At 35.4% G+C, this 19,543-nt stretch overlaps 1 protein-coding gene across 1 annotated transcript in view; it reads right to left on the bottom strand.

The window, feature by feature from the left end:
- VPS13B (vacuolar protein sorting 13 homolog B) overlaps positions 1-19,543 on the bottom strand; it is an 891,476-nt gene that overhangs the window by 213,552 nt on the left and 658,381 nt on the right. Inside the window, exon 35 of the mRNA XM_030795363.1 lies at positions 2,729-2,866. Coding sequence (XP_030651223.1) covers positions 2,729-2,866 — 138 coding nt within the window. The remainder of the gene's footprint in view (positions 1-2,728; positions 2,867-19,543) is intronic.

Genomic DNA, 19,543 nt, shown 5'->3' with positions numbered 1-19,543 from the left:
ACAAAAATTAGCCGGGGTGATGGTACGTGCCTGTAGTCCGAGCTACTCGGGAGGCTGAGGCAGGAGAATCACTGGAACCTGGGAGACAGAGGTTGCAGTGAGCCAAGATCACATCACTGCACTCCAGCCTGGGTGACAGAGTGAGACTCCGTCTCAAAAAAAAAAAAAAAAAAAAAAAAATCACATTTCTACTACTGAGTCATGTTAAATGCCAGAATTGTAAATACATAATTTTTCATTTATTCATTGGCATTTCTCTTAAAATTCAATGTATTTGGTTGCCTTGAAAATATTGTATCTAATTTACCATCAACTTTCAAATTCCATTTTTTTTACAAACAAATCAATCAAATGTAAACTACAAGATAATTTTCTAGCCAAAATGAGCAAAATGTGTCTAAAAACAAAACGAATGTGAAACTAAAACTGAGAAATAAGTAAATCCGAGTTTCCCCTGTCACTCTTCCATGAACTAACTACGTGTTCTTACCCTATTGCATCTATTCTATTGTGTTCAGTCTTTCACGTGTGAACAACTCTGAAATCAGGAAGTGTCTTCAAACTGATGTAATAAAAAGGCCCTGTATCACAGTGTAAATAGCATATGTTATTTTTTTCATTTTTGGTGGCATATAGAATGTTTTTCTACAATTGATAGTGGCTTAGATGGAATGAAATATGGTACTTCATGCTTACTAACCAAATACTAGGACTCACCTTCTCCAGTCTATTACCTCACTCCAAAGACTTCTTCCTACACTTTAATGACTTGCTTATCCTTCAGTTTCTTGCTTTCCTTCATGTATTTAAAACCATATCTAGAGTTTATCAAGATTAGAAATAGTTCTTCATACTTCTACACCTTTACAATCCCAGCACTAGAAAAACATGCTGAAGAAGAATTCGTCCCCAGTGACAAAGTCAGTGGAGATGGTTTCAGTCTCTGTTTAACCCATGACTGGCTTTCTCCATCTGTAGTATGGATCATAAGTACACTAGCACGCCACAACACATATACTCAACAAAGTCTATATATAAATATTTTTCCTTCCTTAAAATTCATGCCTTGTGGAGTATTGCTACAGATCTTAAGACAGTTGTAAAATCATTGTTTTAAATTCTTTTCTTTTTTTTTGAGACAGAGTCTTGCTCTGTTGCCCAAGCTGGAGCACAGTGGCATGATCTCATCTCACTGCAACCTTCGCCTCCCAGTTCAAGCAATTCTTGTGCCTCAGCCTCCAGAGTAGCTGGAACTACAGGTACGTGCCACCATGTCCAGCTAATTTTTTATTTTTATTTTTAGTAGAGACAGGGTTTCACCATGTTGGCTAGGCTGGTGTGGAATTCTTGGCCTCAAGTGATCTGCCCATCTTAGCCTCCCAAAATGCTGGGATTACAGGTGTGAGCCACCACGCCCAGCCTATTTTAAATTCTTAATGGCCAGGAGCAGTGGTTCACACCTGTAATCCCAGCATGTTAGGAAGCTGAGGCAGGGGGACTGCTTGAGTTTAGGAGTTCAGGACCAGTCCGGGCAACACAGCGAGACCTCATCTCTACTAAAAATAAAAAAAACTAGTTGGGCGTGGTGGCACACACCTGTAGTCCCAGGTACTTGGGAGGCTAATGCAGGAGAATTGCTGGAGCCCAGGAGATTGAGGCTACAGTGAGCTATGATTGCACGACTGTACTTTGGCCTGGGTAACAGAGCAAGATGGTCTCCAAAAATAAATAAATAAATAACATGAAATAAAATTCTTAATGAAGAAACTAATACTCATTTCGTGGGTAACACTCTGAAGCACTGTAAGTATAAAATAACAAAACAAAAAGTGAAATGTAATAATTTTTGTTAAATAAATAGCTAAGACTATACGGAGGTGAGGGAGAAATAACAGAAGATGGGGAAGAACATGAGATGAAGGAAGAAAAGACAAAGGAGGAAGATCGAGGAATAAGGAAAAAAATCTTTAGTTATGCCCAAATTAGTGTAGTACAGAAGTTAAGCTCTAGTCTTTGGAGTCATAAAGACTTAGGTTTGAATGGCTCCTCTGTCACTATGACCTTAGGCAATTTACTTCACTTTTCTAAGTCTTAGCTTCCTTATTTATAAAATAGGAATAACTATAGTACATACTCCTAAAATGCATAATGCCTGGGACATAATTAGCTCTCAAACATTTTTGATATCTGTATCTATCTAAAACTGAGTAATTACTATGTTTCAAGAACTTTGCTAAGCATGCGAAACAGGTACATTTAACTATCAAATCTAATCTATCTAAGTATACTATCTATCTAAGTATACTAATCTATCTAAGTATACTATCTTATGTATATATATATCTCATGTTTCCTACCCATTCATCCATCCAGTCTATCCTCTTCATATACAGGTAAGAAAACTGAAGTATAGAAGATTAGATCAATCACCTAAGATCATACAGTTAATTAATAGAAAAGGTAGAAATAAAATATTGGGGCTTTGGCTTCCAGTCAACTACTCTTTAATTGATAACTACCTTTTTGTCAGACTGAAGGTAATTCTTAATGCATATTTATATTTGCCTTTTGATCTCTAAAATGGGCAGACTGAAAAGCATACACCTCTGGGAAAAAACGAACTATTCATTTTTTGCACGGAATGTCAAGATTACTAACAGATCCTATATACATGCTAATATAGTCACATAAAAAATATACACACATGTGAATTTTATGACTTTCTTACCTGGTCCATTCAGAAAGTCTTTAATCTGTAGTGTTATAAAGGAAGGTGGAATACCACTTTTGCTGTCTATTTCTCCAGGCACTGTCTGTAGCCAAACAGTGCAATAATCAAGGGCTTCAGGCAGAGTCTTCCCAGAATCTAAAGTGACAAAATTGAAATTAAAAACATCAATTACATCACAATCTCATTTTGAGATATGAGTTTGAGTTAATAAATGACAGAAAAACTGGTTAAATAATTGTATGCAAGCTTCATTGTTTCATTTGTTTGTACACATACAGTAAACAAGCACTCGTGTTGAAAAAGATAAACTATCACTGTACAATGTGGGATGACAAAACCATGTTTTCCAGAACAAAGAGGAAAAAAAAGTTCAAATCTGAATTCATATCATAAATGAGGTAAAGTAAAGTTTCTGTATTCTGAGGTGCTGTTTACAGTTTAATAGTTGGATATTTTTTAAAATGTGATATTAAAAACAAAGAAAAACGGGCAATCTTGTCAGCTTTAAAAAAAGCATATACATTTTCAAAGATACAGTAGATTAGTACTATTTAGGGGCTGTTTGATCTGTTTCAGAGTTTTACTGACATTACAATCACTTTTTACTTCTAGGCCTTTGAAGTTAACCTCAGTAGCTTTCCTATAACCTTCTTTAAATTGATAAAATTGGTCAGTCTCTTAATAATCCTAATTATAACGAAAATGAGCTTTTTCTGTTTTGACTGTTTTTCTGTTTAATACTACGTATTTTTAAAATTTTCTGGGTAATATTGTATATTTTTTAAAAAGTATTTTTGGCTATTGGTTGTGGCAAACTGAATTTGCTTTTCAATACTTAGGAATCCACAGCTTTTATTGAAATAGCTCTTTAAATAAAAACGACTGCTGTATCTTGGCGTACAGTGTAGTAGGCTTTTAAAAAACTTCTAAATATTCACAGTTTTTCTTTAGTTTCATGATTGTTTTACTCTCTGTGTTTTAATGGCCTCTGAATGTCAGTTTTATAGGGATGTTCTTGCCATAGAGTCCATCTATTCCATTTTCAGTCTATTTGAAACGTGTTATTAAAGTATTATTTATTTTAGGTTTTATTGATTGGATTGCTTTCAAGAATAGCATTTACATACAGTGTGTTATATTCAACATATGGTTATTTAGTATTGCTGTCATACGCGAAGTGGGCATATAAATTCTGCCTTGGAATTTGTATTTCTTGACCTTATCATGTGATCCTTATGAAATTTGGCACATATGAACCTTATGTGATTTCAAAGAAAATGCTGAAAGCAATTGATCATGACGTTAGATCTATGTGGTCAAGATCAAACACTAAGCTAGTGTAGTCTTCTCTTTTTATATCATCAGTGATTTTTAAAGCAGTGAGAATATGCATAGTAGATCTATTTCATAGTAACACTGTGCTTTTCTCTCTTTTAAATATTATGGTCAATATTATAATAACATTAATATTAATATAATATTAATTATTAAATATAATGGTCGATATTATAATATTATAATATTATTGAAAGGATGATTAAAAAGTCTGTTGCTGGTAGGATCTACAACCAGTTTTTAGGAACTATGTAACCTGCTAGGACCTGTGCATCTATTTTGGGTCCCACCACCGCAGCTATCATCAAAACTAGTTATTATCAGGTAAGTGGTACCATGATAGATCTAAAGAAGGAGACATAACTCTTCATTTTGAAGAGAATACAATGTGGAGATAAAACAATGATCTAACAGAGAAAACACTGCTCTTAAGTGATATAAATAACAAAATAATGAACAGAGATGATTAAATTGATGTAGAAATGTTAATATGATGCATAAAAAACTGACAAGTAAGACTTAGGATAAGTAAAACAAGTTAGAGTAACTGCATATTCAAACTTACATGGCACTGAGAATTGTTATCCTTGTGGCATATTTAATCAACTTTCTACATTTTTCTAGAAATAAAGATTCCAAGTAGCAAAATAATGCATACTGAGGGAACGTGCATTAACTATCCTATTGTATATCAACAATAATAACAATAAAACACCAAAACTAAAAAACATAAGGGCTGACATATATGACCACACAAAACTTTTGTCAAAGAACACCATGAACAGAATAAAAAGTCAAATGACAAAAAAGATGAAATTGTAACATATGTGACAGTAAAAGAAAAGGGATACCATTAATATATAAAGAGTTCACATATTCAATATAGGTACCAACAGAAAAACCAGTGGAGGATAGAATAAGCAATAAATGAAAATTACTAAACAAAACAATAAAAGCAAATGGCATATAAACATTTTAAAAATACAAACATTAAAATATACTAAATCTTAATAATTAAAGAAACAAATCTTTTCAAATAAGATAGAAATTTTCACCTATCAGATAGGCTAAGACTAAAAAAACTGACAACGGGTCTGCAATCCTAGCACTTTGGAAGGCCGAGGTGAGCAGATTGCTTGAACCCAGCAGTTTGAGATCAGCCTGGGTGACATGGTGAAACCCCTGCTCTACAAAAAAATACAAAAAAATTTAGCTGGGTGTGGTGGCACCTGCCATGCCTGTAGTCCCCGTAGTAGCAGCTACTTGAGAGGATAATGTGGGAAGATCGCCTGAGCCTGGGAGGTTAAGGCTGCAGTGAGCCGTGATTGTGCCACTGCACTCCAGCCTGAGCGACAGAGTGTGATCCTGTCTCAAATAAAAACAAAAACAAAAACAACAACAACAAAGAAAACAACACCCAATAATGCCTGTATTGGTAGTTTGTGACGAGAGGTCCACTCTCATTAATTCCTTTCTGGAGAGTATTTTATAATACATAAGAGATTTTACATGTGTATGTCACTTGACCTAGGAAATTAATGTGTAGAAATTTAATCCAAATAAGAAGTCAGGTAAGTGTGTAAATAAACATACTGGAGAATTATCTAGCAAAAATAGAAAACAACCTACATATCCAGCAACAGATTAATATTTAAATAAATAAATAAATAATCTGTATAATTGTTTAAGAGAATCAAGAAGATCTACATGGTTGACGTAAGACAGTTATTTTATATTGTTAATAGGGGAAAAAAAGCAAACAGGTTAAGCATTTTCATTCATTGGCCATTCAGGATTCCTCATCTACAAAGAATTTATTTACATATTTTTCTCTTGAGTTCTTTTTCTTACTGATTTGTAGGAGCTCCTTATATATTCTGAGTATTGGTGTTTTGTTTGCCTTATTTAGCAAAGCCTTCCTCATGTGAAGAGGCAGTCATTTAACTGTATTCTGATGCTTTTTGCATGCATACTTTTTTTAACACATATGGTAAAAAAAAAATCTGTTAACTTTTACTTTATGAATTTATTCCTAGGTAATTAAATATGTTTCTATAGTTTCTTAAAGCATTTTTAAGCTTTTCGTTTTACCTTTAGCTGTTGAATCCTCCTAGAGAGCACTGCTTTATGAAAAATAGGAAAACTCTGCTCAGCTTCACTCTTAATCAGGGATATATAAATTAAAACAAGAAATACAATTTTTCATCCATAGATTAGCATAAATTAAAAAAATTGACAATATCTTATATTGGGGGAGAAGGAGAAGAAACAAATTCTCCCATGGATGGTTGATAAGGGTGTACATACAGTATTTTTGCATGAGCAGAGGAGAAGCCTGACAATGAATGTTTATCAAAACTATAAATGTACATGTCCTTGGAATCAGGAAGGCCATCTGCAGTACTGTACCTTAAAGAAAGACTTAAGAATATATAAGTAAATGTCCAAAGAAGTTGACTGCAACATCATTTGAAATATTAACAATTTGGGAAAATTTAAACTAAATATATATCTATAGATAAATATAAAATAAACTATGAATGCACCACAAATACTGCATAGAATACTATGTTACTGATAACGAGAATGGTGTCACTCTCATATACTAAAAGAGAAGAGCTTAAAAATATATTGATCAGTGAATAAAACAATGAACTAGGACACAGATTAAATAAATTCAAATGTAAAAAATCTATCTGCATACACACACACACACACACACACACACACACACACACGCACACACATTTTTAAAGTACTGCTGAATGATCATCTCTAGGATGATCCTAAACATATGCTGACTTATAAGTTATTCAGGACTTAAAGACAAAATAGCACTATTTACCAAGCACTTATAAAAATTAAAGGGAAAAAGAAAAAATACTTCAGTGGGTATTTGATGCCCTCCTCTCAAGGTATAAACTGGGGGAATAGCAAAGTCTGATAATGTAGATAAGAGTTTTCAAGGTAAGTGAAGTGGGTTTTGTGCAGTTGCCTCTCTTTTGGCACAAGTTAGAGGACCTGACCATCTGGCACCAAGCTTAGGAGTCTACTCTGGGCAATTACAGGGGGAGATGACTTAATAGGAGACACAGTAAACCAACTGGCATAGTAGAAAGCACAAGAGAAATTAGAAATTAAAGCAACTGTAAAAGTCTAGGAAATCCATCCAAGGAATCCAAAATGGCTATTTCCCAACAAAATATTAATATAGCTGGTTTTTAAAGTATGCCTGAATTTACAGAGTTGATAAAACAGAATAACTGAAATTAGGAATATCCAGAAAAATACAGGTTGCATGGTTAATGAAAATTGAATGCAGGACAGGGCTGGTGGCTCTTTTCCCAGTTTTTGCTAAACTCTCTACTTCGGATATGCCTGTAGTCATTAACATCGATAGACCTAAGTATGTCTTTGTTTATCATTTAAATCATACAAAACATAACATGACTCAGTGCAGCCAGCTCAAAATGAAACTCTGAAAGCAGCTGTAGTAGCAGAACGGTGTGTCAGAATCTCAGAGAAACGGCTCAAGTTCGAAAGTCACCCTTTAGTCCCTTATGCTCTAATGGCTAGAAAATGAGGGGCATGACTCCTAGTCTTCCTGTCCGGTCCTCAATTTAACTTCCCTTAATTCCATCATCAGGTCTACAATATAGGATTCATATTACACATTCTTCAGGGTCAACACACTGGGGAATGTACCAGATAAACTAAGATTAAAGGAGCCTATGAATATAATATAAATGGAGTGACAAACAGATAACTATTTCATACTGGAAGCTCTTTCAGACCTCTTCTGGATTTATTCAAGTCATAGGAATCGCTCAAAAATAATAAATTCCCGCTGATGTTGATGAGCACATCTACGCTGCTGTCCCTAAGCCAAAGAAACAGGAGAAAGTCTTCTCTTATGAGGAGTAACAGAAGGTAGGAAATGTGTCAGAATAAATGACAAACTGCCCACAGCCACAAATTTGGTTCAGAGTGAGTTCAATTTCACTTTCATAAGGCATTTGTATTGACAAAGCTGTAATAATTGTTTTTCTTCTGGGTTGACCAGGTCTCAAAGAAAAACAAAACCAAAAAATCCCAATCCGCTGCTCCAAATCTCATCATATTATGTCATAAGGAATACCTAAAGAGAAGATTCAGAAAGCCCCAACTCAGTTCCCAGATGAATCAAGACTTTCATGAAGACTTGATTAAGATTGCATTCTTTTTGTTTGTAGATTTGCTCTTCTTCAGAAAAAACCCTTCATTTCACTTAATTGTTTGACAGGGCTTCCAGTAAATCTGATAAAAGTGGTCTTTTGAAGTGCTGCTCACTATTTCTTTTAATCCTTAGCAAACATTCATAGAGTTAAGTATGTCTTTGGTTACTACTTGAATTGTGTAAAATACAACATGATTCAGTGCAGTCAACGCAAAATGAAACTCTGAAATTGAACTCACTTCTTTTCTTCTTCTTTTTAACCTTTTATGCTTGGAACCTAACAGTACCTGAAAGCAGGAAGGAGATAGCACAGTGAGGAAAAGCATCTGACAAGGCCAGTTGGGGCAGAGGATGGGAAGGATGGAGACACCTTAGTTTGGAAGGCTAGGAAGCAGGCAAATACTGGCTGTCACTTCAAATCACTAACTGGGCCCACTGATTCCATCTACAATCCTAACCCACCTCCTCAGGATTCCCTATGCCTTCCCACCAGTGAAATGTGAAAGAGCAGCACCTACCAGAGCCAAGAGAGCACTTAACACAACAGCAGTTTATGGACACAAAGAAGAAGAGAAGGGAGAATAAAGAGGAAAATGATGTTGGTCTAAAAGTCTCACTCTGGTCCTCTTTATAATAGATATTTTACTTTGAAATAAACAGATTTTTATGACACTTGGCTTTTTAAGATTCAGTGCTCTTTATTCATATTGTAAAAAGTATCAAAACTCTGTCTCTGGTGGATAGCACTTAGAAGTATCCAGTGTAATTGGACTTCATTATGTATTCAGTGTTGTATCAAGGAAGTAAATAATCTGCAAGCCAAAATAGACTGCTTTCCATTTTCTAAACTAGAAGTTAGAGTGCTGATTTCTTTTCCAAAGGTGTCTGCGTGTAGCAACTTCTATTCAAAGAAGGGACTGAAATGAGACTTTAAAATAATTTAAATTATTTTAAAACATCAGAACTTCTATTTCAAAGAGCTTTCTGTTTTAAGGATGATCAAGCAGCTAGCTAGAGTAGGGTAGGAGGAAACAACTAAAGAGGAGTTAGGGTAGCAGGTGAGTGCTTACAGATTCCTTACTCTCCCTTCCTGTGTCTCAATTCATTGAGACAAGTTGTTCCTAGACAGCTTTTTTTTTTTGGCTTAATCCTTTTATCCCCAGCCAAGAACAAATAAAGGTGCTTCTTAATAGAACTTACAGAGAATTTAAAGGACAGCATTTTGGAAATTTCTATCATGCTACATTTATTTGTAGTATGATACATTTATTTGTGGCTATCTATGAAACTGATGTTATTAAAGCTCCCAAGCAGCCTCTGTCAGAGGCCAAAGTTGTGATTGGTTTTGGCTATGCTCAGAGGCTTCAAGTGTAATCCTCTGCAATAAGAGGTCACTATCAGAACAGTCACCTCTTGACCACTGGACATGTAAAAGGCAAGCTACAAGCTTACTGAGTTTCATACATTTTTCTATACTTACTTAGAGAAAATATATTTTCTACATATACTTTTTGATCTATAGTTTAAATGGCTAATTTGTTCTTATGTAGCCACAAAAGCAAAAGTAGTCCATGAAGCCTCTATAAAGCCTGCATGTTAAATTGTGAAGGAACCTAGATCCATTAAACATCATAATAATTCAATGTTGGCCAGGCGTGGTGGCTCACGCCTGTAATCCCAGCACTTTGGGAGGCCGAGGTGGGCAGATCACAAGGTCAGGAGGTCGAGATTATCCTGGCTAACACAGTGAAACCCCGTCTCTACTAAAAATACAAAAAATTAGCCGGGTGTGGTGGTGGGCGCCTGTAGTCCCAGCTACTAGGGAGGCTGAGGCAGGAGAATGGTGTGAACCTGGGAGGCAGAGTTTGCAGTGAGCCGAGATCGTGCCACTGCACTCCAGCCTGGGTGACAGAGTGAGACTCTGTCATAAAAAAAAAAATAATAATAATAATAATAATAATAATAATTCAATGTCAGGACAGCAAAAATCAGCTCCAAATTGCTCTGGATGCAAGGTAAGTGCCACCATCTCCCTGTGAATATCCAGGCCTTTGGCTAACTCCATAAGCAGTATTTCACATGCTCTGCGATTCTGCACCTACTCTGCACCTCGTAAGATGTGATGGGAAGGGCAAGAGATTTCCTGGTTTGAAACCCCAGGTCTGCAGTCCATAGTAACAGGAAAAGGAAGGGATTAAATTGGCTGCTGGAATGTTTGACCATCAATGTCCACTTGCTCTTACTTTTAGAACCAAGTCTTTCATATCTTGCTAGAAGGAAGTGTATTCTTCATACTTAATGATGCTAACCAGCAGATAATATGTGAAATATCAATTCAATTAATTCCTTTTAATTAATTTTCTGTGCTGCTCTGTGTTGTCCTTGATCTCTTATTAAAATTTGGTTGTTTCATATTAAATTCTAATGTGGCCAACATTTGATTAAAATTCAGCACAAGTAAGCACAAGGTGCTATTCAGTAAAAAAAAAAAAAAAAAAATGAAGTCACATATCCAAGGAAGATCAACTTAATCCCAACTGTAAACCTCTTTTCTGCTCTAAGCAAAGTTGGATTTTGTAACATTAAAGCTAATCACTGCCTTTAAATGATTCCCCCCATTTTCATTTGTTTTAAGTTAATGTTGATGATTACAATGGGAGTCACAAAGGCCAGGGTACTAATCTTTTCCTCATGTCTAAAAATGAAAGTTTCCCTTTTAATACTAATAATCACTGAAGTCCCAACTTATGTTTGAATAATGTTTCATATTTCCACGTAATTTCATAAATATCACCTCACTTGAAACTCAGATTTAACCATTAATTGACTCACAGCAGATATTATTAAACCATTTTAGAGATTAGAAAACTAAAGCACCAAGAAATTTAGCTGTTTGCATGAAAGAGCTTTGGCATTAGAACCAAGGTTAAAAGTCAAGATTTCTGATTTCTGTTCCAACACCCTTCTTCATATAATATTATTTCCCTCAGCTGGTTGGGTCATTTCTTATTTAACCTTCTCATCACCTTTCTCTCTGAGTGATACACTAGAATGCCTCTCATTTAAGAGATCTACTTTCTTGCTAATTCCTGTCAAAGTAATAATTTTATTTCATATTATTAGCCAGCAAGCAATGTTCCCAGCAGCTAAATTTCCAGATAAATGTTCAGAGTGTGATCATTATGACATTAAAGTCACAGGTTAATTCTAAGCCTTTCCAGGGATATTAACAAAACCTTTAATTCTACAGAGGCATATAATTCAATCTTTTTCTTAAAGTCACAATAACTAAATGAAATAAAGATATGATTTATGAGGTGTAAGAAGCCATTTTATGATTTTTCAACTGTTCGTTTACTCAAATGTCTTTGGCACATTTCTACAGTCCTATTCATGAAAGGATAAAAAAAAACCCTCAATTACTGTAACTGAAAATTTTCAAACCACAATAGCTAGAATTACATTGAAATGATGTGCATTATTTTGCCATTTACAACCACTACTTTAAAAAAACACTTGAAGATATTAACAATGATGACAAAAGCAACAATATTTATTAATAGTCATTGAGCCTTGTGCCATACACTTAGCTAAGAATTTCGCATACATTGTTTAATCCTAAAAGCAACCCTAGGAGGCTGCTACCAGTATTATTCTCATATCATAGACGAGGAAACTGAGGCATAAACAGGTTAAATAACTTGCCTAAGGTCATACAGCTGTAAGGAGTAGAATCAGGATTAAAACTTAGTACCGAGAGGTCTAAGGAGTCTCATAGGACTCCATATTTCAAGTTTGACTCTTCATTGGACCTTTGGCATTTATAAAACTTCAAAATGCAGAAATTGTCCCATATTAGATAGCCTATCTTAAACATTACAGTATCCTACACAGAAGTGTGTTATGACCTACTTTTTCAGCATGATACATTCAAATAAACTTTAAATTCTGTATTTTAGTCTAGTTGATGTTTGAAAAGTTACAATCAGGTAAATAAGTTGCAAGATGGCAGAAGTAACTGTTTTTGGTTGGTTTCTTTGTTAGGTCCTAGCACACATTAATGGGTAACAAGATATTGCACTAAGGAGTTAGTTAAATTCCCTCAGAACTGTTCAATCCCTTCACATTTGACCAGATGGCACAGCCATTTCTTCAAAAACAAACAAAAAAGCCCCAAACAAACAAGAAGAAAAATGACTTTTTGAGGCTGCCTTAGGCTGCATAGTCAAGACATGAGGCAATTTCAAATCTGGACTCCATTACCTTAAACAAAACAAATACCAATTTTTAAATATTTATAAACACAACTAATACGATTATGTTAAAAACAACTACATACATCTTTATTTAAATGAGAACTGCCAATAATACAGCTGCTATGTATAAAGGTGCTGGCAGAAGATCTCATTTCTGTTAGAGGTTGCTCCAGGTGGGAAAGGCATGGAAAAGCCCATTGTCACATTAGTCTAATATTTCTGAAAAGAAGTTAACTCAAAGACTTACTACTTGGAAAATCATTTGAAGTAGATTATTAATCTTAATATTCATAGAAAATTCAAGTTGATAATTTAGTTTTTAAATAACCTATTTTTAAATTAAGGATGAAAAGCATATTGCTATATATAGCTTAAAGATACGGTCAGCATAATTTAGGATCAGTAAATTATGCAGAATATGAATTATACTCTATTAATAGGACTTTCAAAATTATAAGTAATAATCATAACTTTAATTTTGCTTTAGCTTTGTAAAACAGATTTAGATATAGGTATAGATTCCACTTATTTATCTTGGGGAGTATCTCAAATAGGTTTTTAAATATATATGTTTAAAGTCATCCCTTGTTGTTCACAGTGGACTGGTTCCAAGACCTCCTGTGGATACCACACTCCACAGATATCCCAGTCTCTGATATAAAATGACCTGGTATTTGCATTATAGCCTATTTGTATCCTACTGTATACTTTAAATCATCTCTAGAATACTTATAATACCTAATACAATATAAGTGCTATGTAAATAGTTGTTATGCTGTATTGTTTAGAGGATAATAAGAAAAAAAGTCTGTACATGTCTTGTAAAGATGCAATTTTGTTTGGAATACTTCTGATCTATGATTGGTTGAATCCACAGATGTGGAACCCATGAATACTGAGGGCCAATTTTATACAGTAATCCCCTGCCCTTATCCGTGGTTTCAGTTACCTGCAATTACCTATGGTCTGAAAATATATTTTGAGAGAGAAAGAGAGACCACATTCACATAACTTTTATTACAGCACATTGTTGTAATTGTATTATTTTGTTATTTATTATTGTTGTCAATCTCTCACTGTGCCAAATGTATAAATCAAACTTTATCATAGGTATGTATGCGTAGGAAAAAACAGTACATATAAGGGTCAGTACTATCCACAATTTGAGGCCCCACTGGGGATCTTGGAACATGTTCCCTATAGATAAGGGACATTACTACAGCGTATACACATATATTTAACTATACATATATATTTTAAAATTGTATACATCAGTCACATGTGCTGGGGAAGGCAGGTTGACAAGAAGGGCAATGAATCTCACAGCATTGTCCCCTTCTAACTTGATTTGATAATATATGAAAGGAAAGCCCTAAGGAATGCAGAGAGAGAACACCATTGCTGCCCTCTGAGTGTGTGCTTATTGGTGACACGGGAAGAATCAAGTTAATGCTGACAACTCCTTGGGAGCAGTAATTACTGATTAGGATATATGTAGCTGATCTGTGCTCAAGACTTAAAGATATAAAAGTATCACTTTTAGAGGAAATTCCCTATTAAGTTTCCCAGAAAACCAAGTCCTGGCTAATGGACTAGAAAACATTATTATTATTTTTAAATGGCAGGATTTCTGGTGCCAGCCCAGACTGGAATAACCTCACTGCAGCCTAACTCTCATGCTGCTTACAATTAAAAACCTTGTAAAGGACACAAAAAGCAAATAAATACCTGAGAATTCTGAAAAGTAAATCAGACCAATGCAGATTGGAGAGGAAAGTCCAACCTGTGGCTATAACCTACGTGGTGATGAATTTCCCAGTTCATGTTGTTTGGTGTCTTCTTTTATAAGTTTGACTCGAGAGTGAGCCCTATATTGTTGTGCACAGTGGAGGTAAGGACATATCCAAAGCTCCAACAGGAATATTGTCTGGAAATTAAGGCCCCTGTGGTTTCAAGAGTGTAGGAGAAATCTTGTTTCTTTTTCTTTTTTTTTTTTTTTTCTCTCTCTCTCCTGGCTTTGCCCTGAGGGTGGACCCAATATCCAATGTGTGTGTGTGTGTCTGTCTGTGTGTGTGTGTGTGTGTGTGTGTGTGTATAGAGGGGAGTGTTACAGTGGTGGCAGTGACACAGGCATTTAAGACTTCAAGCAGCTGTTACAACTGTATTTCATGAGGTAAAGGTAAACACACCTGAAATGAATTGAAATATAAGTTCTTAACAGATAAATAGAAACTACAAAAAAGAACCAAATGGAAATTTTAGAAGTGAAAAATTTAACAGAAATTATCCAATCTGAAGAGTGGGGAAAAAATGAGAGTCTTAAGAGATTTGTAGGACAATATTAAAAACCTTAACACTTGAATTCCAAAAGGAGAAGAGAAAGAGATTGGTGCAGAAAGACTATTTGAAGAAATAAGGGCCAAACGTTCTCAAATTTGGTAAACAAAACCAAAACAATATACCCATAAATTTACACTTAAGAAGATCAGAGAAACCCACACAGGATAGAATCAAAGAAACCAAGTCCAGACACACAATAATCAACCTATAGAAAACTAAAGATAAGCAGGTGTCTTGAAAACAGCTAGAGAAAAACAACACATTACAAATATGGAAACAGTAATTGGAATGAACATGGATTCCTCATCAGAAACCACAGGGGACAGAAGAACATGAAATACTATCTCTAAAGTGTTAGAAGACATGTCAACCCAGAATTTTACATCCAGCAAAAATACCTTTTAGGAATGAAAGAAAAAAAAAAGGTACTCGCACATGAAGGAAAACAGTATTTATTGCTAGCAGCTCTGCTCTAAAAGAAATGCAATCCATCTTGAATTAATTTTTGCATAAGGTGTAAGGAAGGGATCCAATTTCAGCTTTCCACATATGGCTAGCCAGTTTTCCCAGCACCATTTATTAAATAGGGAATCCTTTCCCCATTTCTTGTTTTTGTCAGGTTTGTCAAAGATCAGATAGTTGTAGATATGCGGCATCATTTCTGAGGGTTCTGTTCTGTTCCACTGATCTATGTCTCTGTTGTGGTACCAGTACCATGCTGTTTTGGCTACTGTAGACTTGTAGTATAGTTTGAAGTCAGGTAGCGTGATGCCTCCAGCTTTGTTCTTTTAGCTTAGGATTGACTTGGTGATGCGGGCTCTTTTTTGGTTCCATATGAACTTGAAAGTAGTTTTTTCCAATTCTGTGAAGAAAGTCATTGGTAGCTTGATGGGGATGGCATTGAATCTATAAATTATCTTGGGCAGTACGGCCATTTTCATGATATTGATTCTTCCAACCCATGAGCATGGAATGTTCTTCCATTTGTTTGTATCCTCTTTTATTTCATTGAGCAGTGGTTTGTAGTTCTCCTTGAAGAGGTCCTTCACATCCCTTGTAAGTTGGATTCCTAGGTATTTTATTCTCTTTGAAGCAATTGTGAATGGGAGTTCACTCATGATTTGGCTCTCTGTTTGTCTGTGATTGGTGTACAAGAATGCTTGTGATTTTTGTACATTGATTTTGTATCCTGAGACTTTGCTGAAGTTGCTAATCAGCTTAAGGAGATTTTGGGCTGAGACAATGGGGTTTTCTAGGTATACAATCATGTCATGTGCAAACAGGGACAATTTGACTTCCTCTTTTCCTAATTGAATACCCTTTATTTCCTTCTCCTGCCTGATTGCTCTGGATTAAAGACTTAAATGTTAGACCTAAAACCATTAAAATCCTACAAGAAAACCTAGGCAATACCATTCAGGACATAGGCGTGGGCAAGGACTTCATGTCTAAAACACCAAAAGCAATGGCAACAAAAGCCAAAATTGACAAATGGGATCTAATTAAACTAAAGAGCTTCTGCACAGCAAAAGAAACTACCATCAGAGTGAACAGGCAACCTACAGAATGGGAGAAAATTTTTGCAACCTATTCATCTGACAAAGGGCTAATACCGAGAATCTACAATGAACTCAAACAAATTTACAAGAAAAAAACAAACAACCCCATCAAAAAGTGGGCAAAGGACATGAACAGACACTTCTCAAAAGAAGACATTTATGCAGCCAAAAAATACATGAAGAAATGCTCATCATCACTGGCCATCAGAGAAATGCAAATCAAAACCACAGTGAGATACCATCTCACACCAGTTAGAATGGCCATCATTAAAAAATCAGGAAACAACAGGTGCTGGAGAGGATGTGGAGAAATAGGAACACTTTTACACTGTTGGTGGGACTGTAAACTAGTTCAACCATTGTGGAAGTCAGTGTGGCGATTCCTCAGGGATCTAGAACTAGAAATACCATTTGACCCAGGCATCCCATTACTGGATATATACCCAAAGGACTATAAATCATGCTGCTATAAAGACACATGCACACGTATGTTTATTGTGGCACTATTCACAATAGCAAAGACTTGGAACCAACCCAAATGTCCAACAACGATAGACTGGATTAAGAAAATGTGGCACATATACACCATGGAATACTATGCAGCCATAAAAAATGATGAGTTCATGTCCTTTGTAGGGACATGGATGAAACTGGAAAACATCATTCTCAGTAAACTATCGCAAGGACAAAAAACCAAACACCACATGTTCTCACTCATAGGTGGGAATTGAACAATGAGAACACATGGACACAGGAAGGGGAACATCACATTCCGGGGACTGTTGTGGGGTTGGGGGAGGGGGGAGGGACAGCATTAGGAGATATACCTAATGCTAAATGACGAGTTAATGGGTGCAGGAAATCAACATGGCACATGGATACATATGTAACAAACCTGCACATTGTGCACATGTACCCTAAAACCTAAAGTATAATAATAAAAAAAAAACAGAACACAAAACAAACAAAAAAAAAAAGAAATGCAAAAGGAGGTTCCTAATGCTGAAGAAAAATGTACCAGAGGGAAACCTGGAGCTCTGGGGATAAAGGAATAGCACTGGACATGGTAAATGGCTGGGAATATAAAAGACCACTTTCCCCCTCTTCAGTTCTTTAAAATATGGAAGATTATTGATACAAAGATCAAAATCTTATCTAGTAGGGTTTTGAATATATAGATGTAATATTTATGACAATTATAACATAAATGGAAGACAGTAAAGGAACTTATGCAGTTGTAAAGCTCTCCCACCTTCCTTTAAGTGATGAAATATTACCTCTAAATAGAGTGTGAATGATTAGACATGCATACTGGAAACCCCAGAGCAACCACTAAAATATATTGCAAAGAAATATAGCCAAAAGGCAAATTCATAAATTAAAATATTTAAAAATATTCCGAATCGCAGCTAGAGCTGAATATACAACTAATAAAAAATCAATAACTTTAAAGATGTATCTAAACAGTTTTTCTTAAGCCATCACATACAACTGATACTAGCTTTTCTAAATTGCTTCTCTGGAAGTTAAATAAAGGTCATAGGCTTTATTTAACTAATATAAGTGTTTCACAACCATCCATGGCATGAAGATCTTTATTCTGCTAAACTTTCATAATTAATCATAATAAGTATGCTCATCACATGAAGCAAGGTGCCTGAAGGCAGAAACTGAGTCTTATTACTGGTTTCTCAGAGTCTTGCACATGTCTTATAAACAGCAGGTGCTCAAATTCAGCAAATGAATGAATATTCCCAAAATATGTCTGCTGTATAAATGAAAGCACAATAGGAATAAGAGGTTCTTCTGAAGTAATAAGTCAAGCTGATTGTATAAGACAGGAGGGAAGATGTAATTTTAAAAGCCAGACTGATTAAAGTAGTCACCTTGGTATATTACACTGTATTCCTACAACACTCAAAGGATTTTCAATATTCACTTTCGGGCTCTTCATTATAGTTGCCTGAATATGTCAAATTAAACCAAATCTTCATAATTTAATGTCAAAACTATTTCCATCTTTCTAGAATCACCCAGAGCCATGCTTTAATAATGAATAATGCCCATAATCGAGTGACAATTTTTAAGACCCTTATGAATTTTAGAATAAAAATCTCTTGAGATGACCAGTGTTATCTGTGTAGGTCCCCTGTGCCTGAATTTTTTTGTGATATTCTTACAAATTAATGAGGTAAATAAATTATTAATTAGTTAAATAAAACCTTTGGCATATATTCTTTTTATATTTATATAAGAACTATGATTTTCCCTTTTTTGAGAATTATTAAACCTTTTTTTTTTTTTTTTTTTTTTGACAGTCTTGTCTCTCGCCCAGGCTGGAGTGCAATGGTGTGATCTCGGCTCACTGCAACCTCTGCCTTCCAGGTTCAAGTGATTCTTCCTTTTTAAGTGATTTTTCTGCCTCAGCCTCCTGAGTACCTGGGATTACAGGCACCCACCATCATGCCCAGCTAATTTTTGTATTTTTGTAGAGACGGGGTTTAACTATGTTGGCCAGGCTGGTCTCGAACTCCTGACCTCAGATGATCCGCCCATCTCGGCCTCCCAATATGCTGGAATTACAGAAGTAAGCCAACCACGCCCAGCCATGAAACCTTTTTAAAGAGTACAACAAAATCCTTTTTTTCATATGATTTATATATAAAGGAACATGAGCACATATAATAATGGTTTATGACTTGTATAGAAAACAATAAACAACGACAAGCCAGGATTGTGCCAGGATTTTTTTTTAATAATCAAATGTTATTGTCCTCTCAAAACAAAACAACCCAGAAAACTAATATCTCTATAACAACCTCACAGGTATTTTTGAAATGTGACAATGGGGCAATTATTGAGATGCGCATTATATTAGGCTATTTTTGCATTATATAAAGGAATACCTGAGACAGTAATTTACAAAGAAAAAAGATATATTTGGATTATGGCTCTGCAGGCTGTACAAGCAGGCACTAATATCTGCTTGCCTTCTGGTGAGGCCTCAGGAAGCTATGATCACAGCAGAAAGCAAAGGCGAAAGCCAGCGTGTCACATGGGGAGAGAGGGAGCAAGGTAGGGGGAGGCGCCACATTCTTTAAACAAC

The sequence above is a fragment of the Nomascus leucogenys genome, chromosome 16 (genome assembly GCF_006542625.1).
Source record: "Nomascus leucogenys isolate Asia chromosome 16, Asia_NLE_v1, whole genome shotgun sequence".
NCBI lineage: Eukaryota > Metazoa > Chordata > Mammalia > Primates > Hylobatidae > Nomascus > Nomascus leucogenys.
This window is presented reverse-complemented; position numbering and strand designations above follow the sequence as displayed.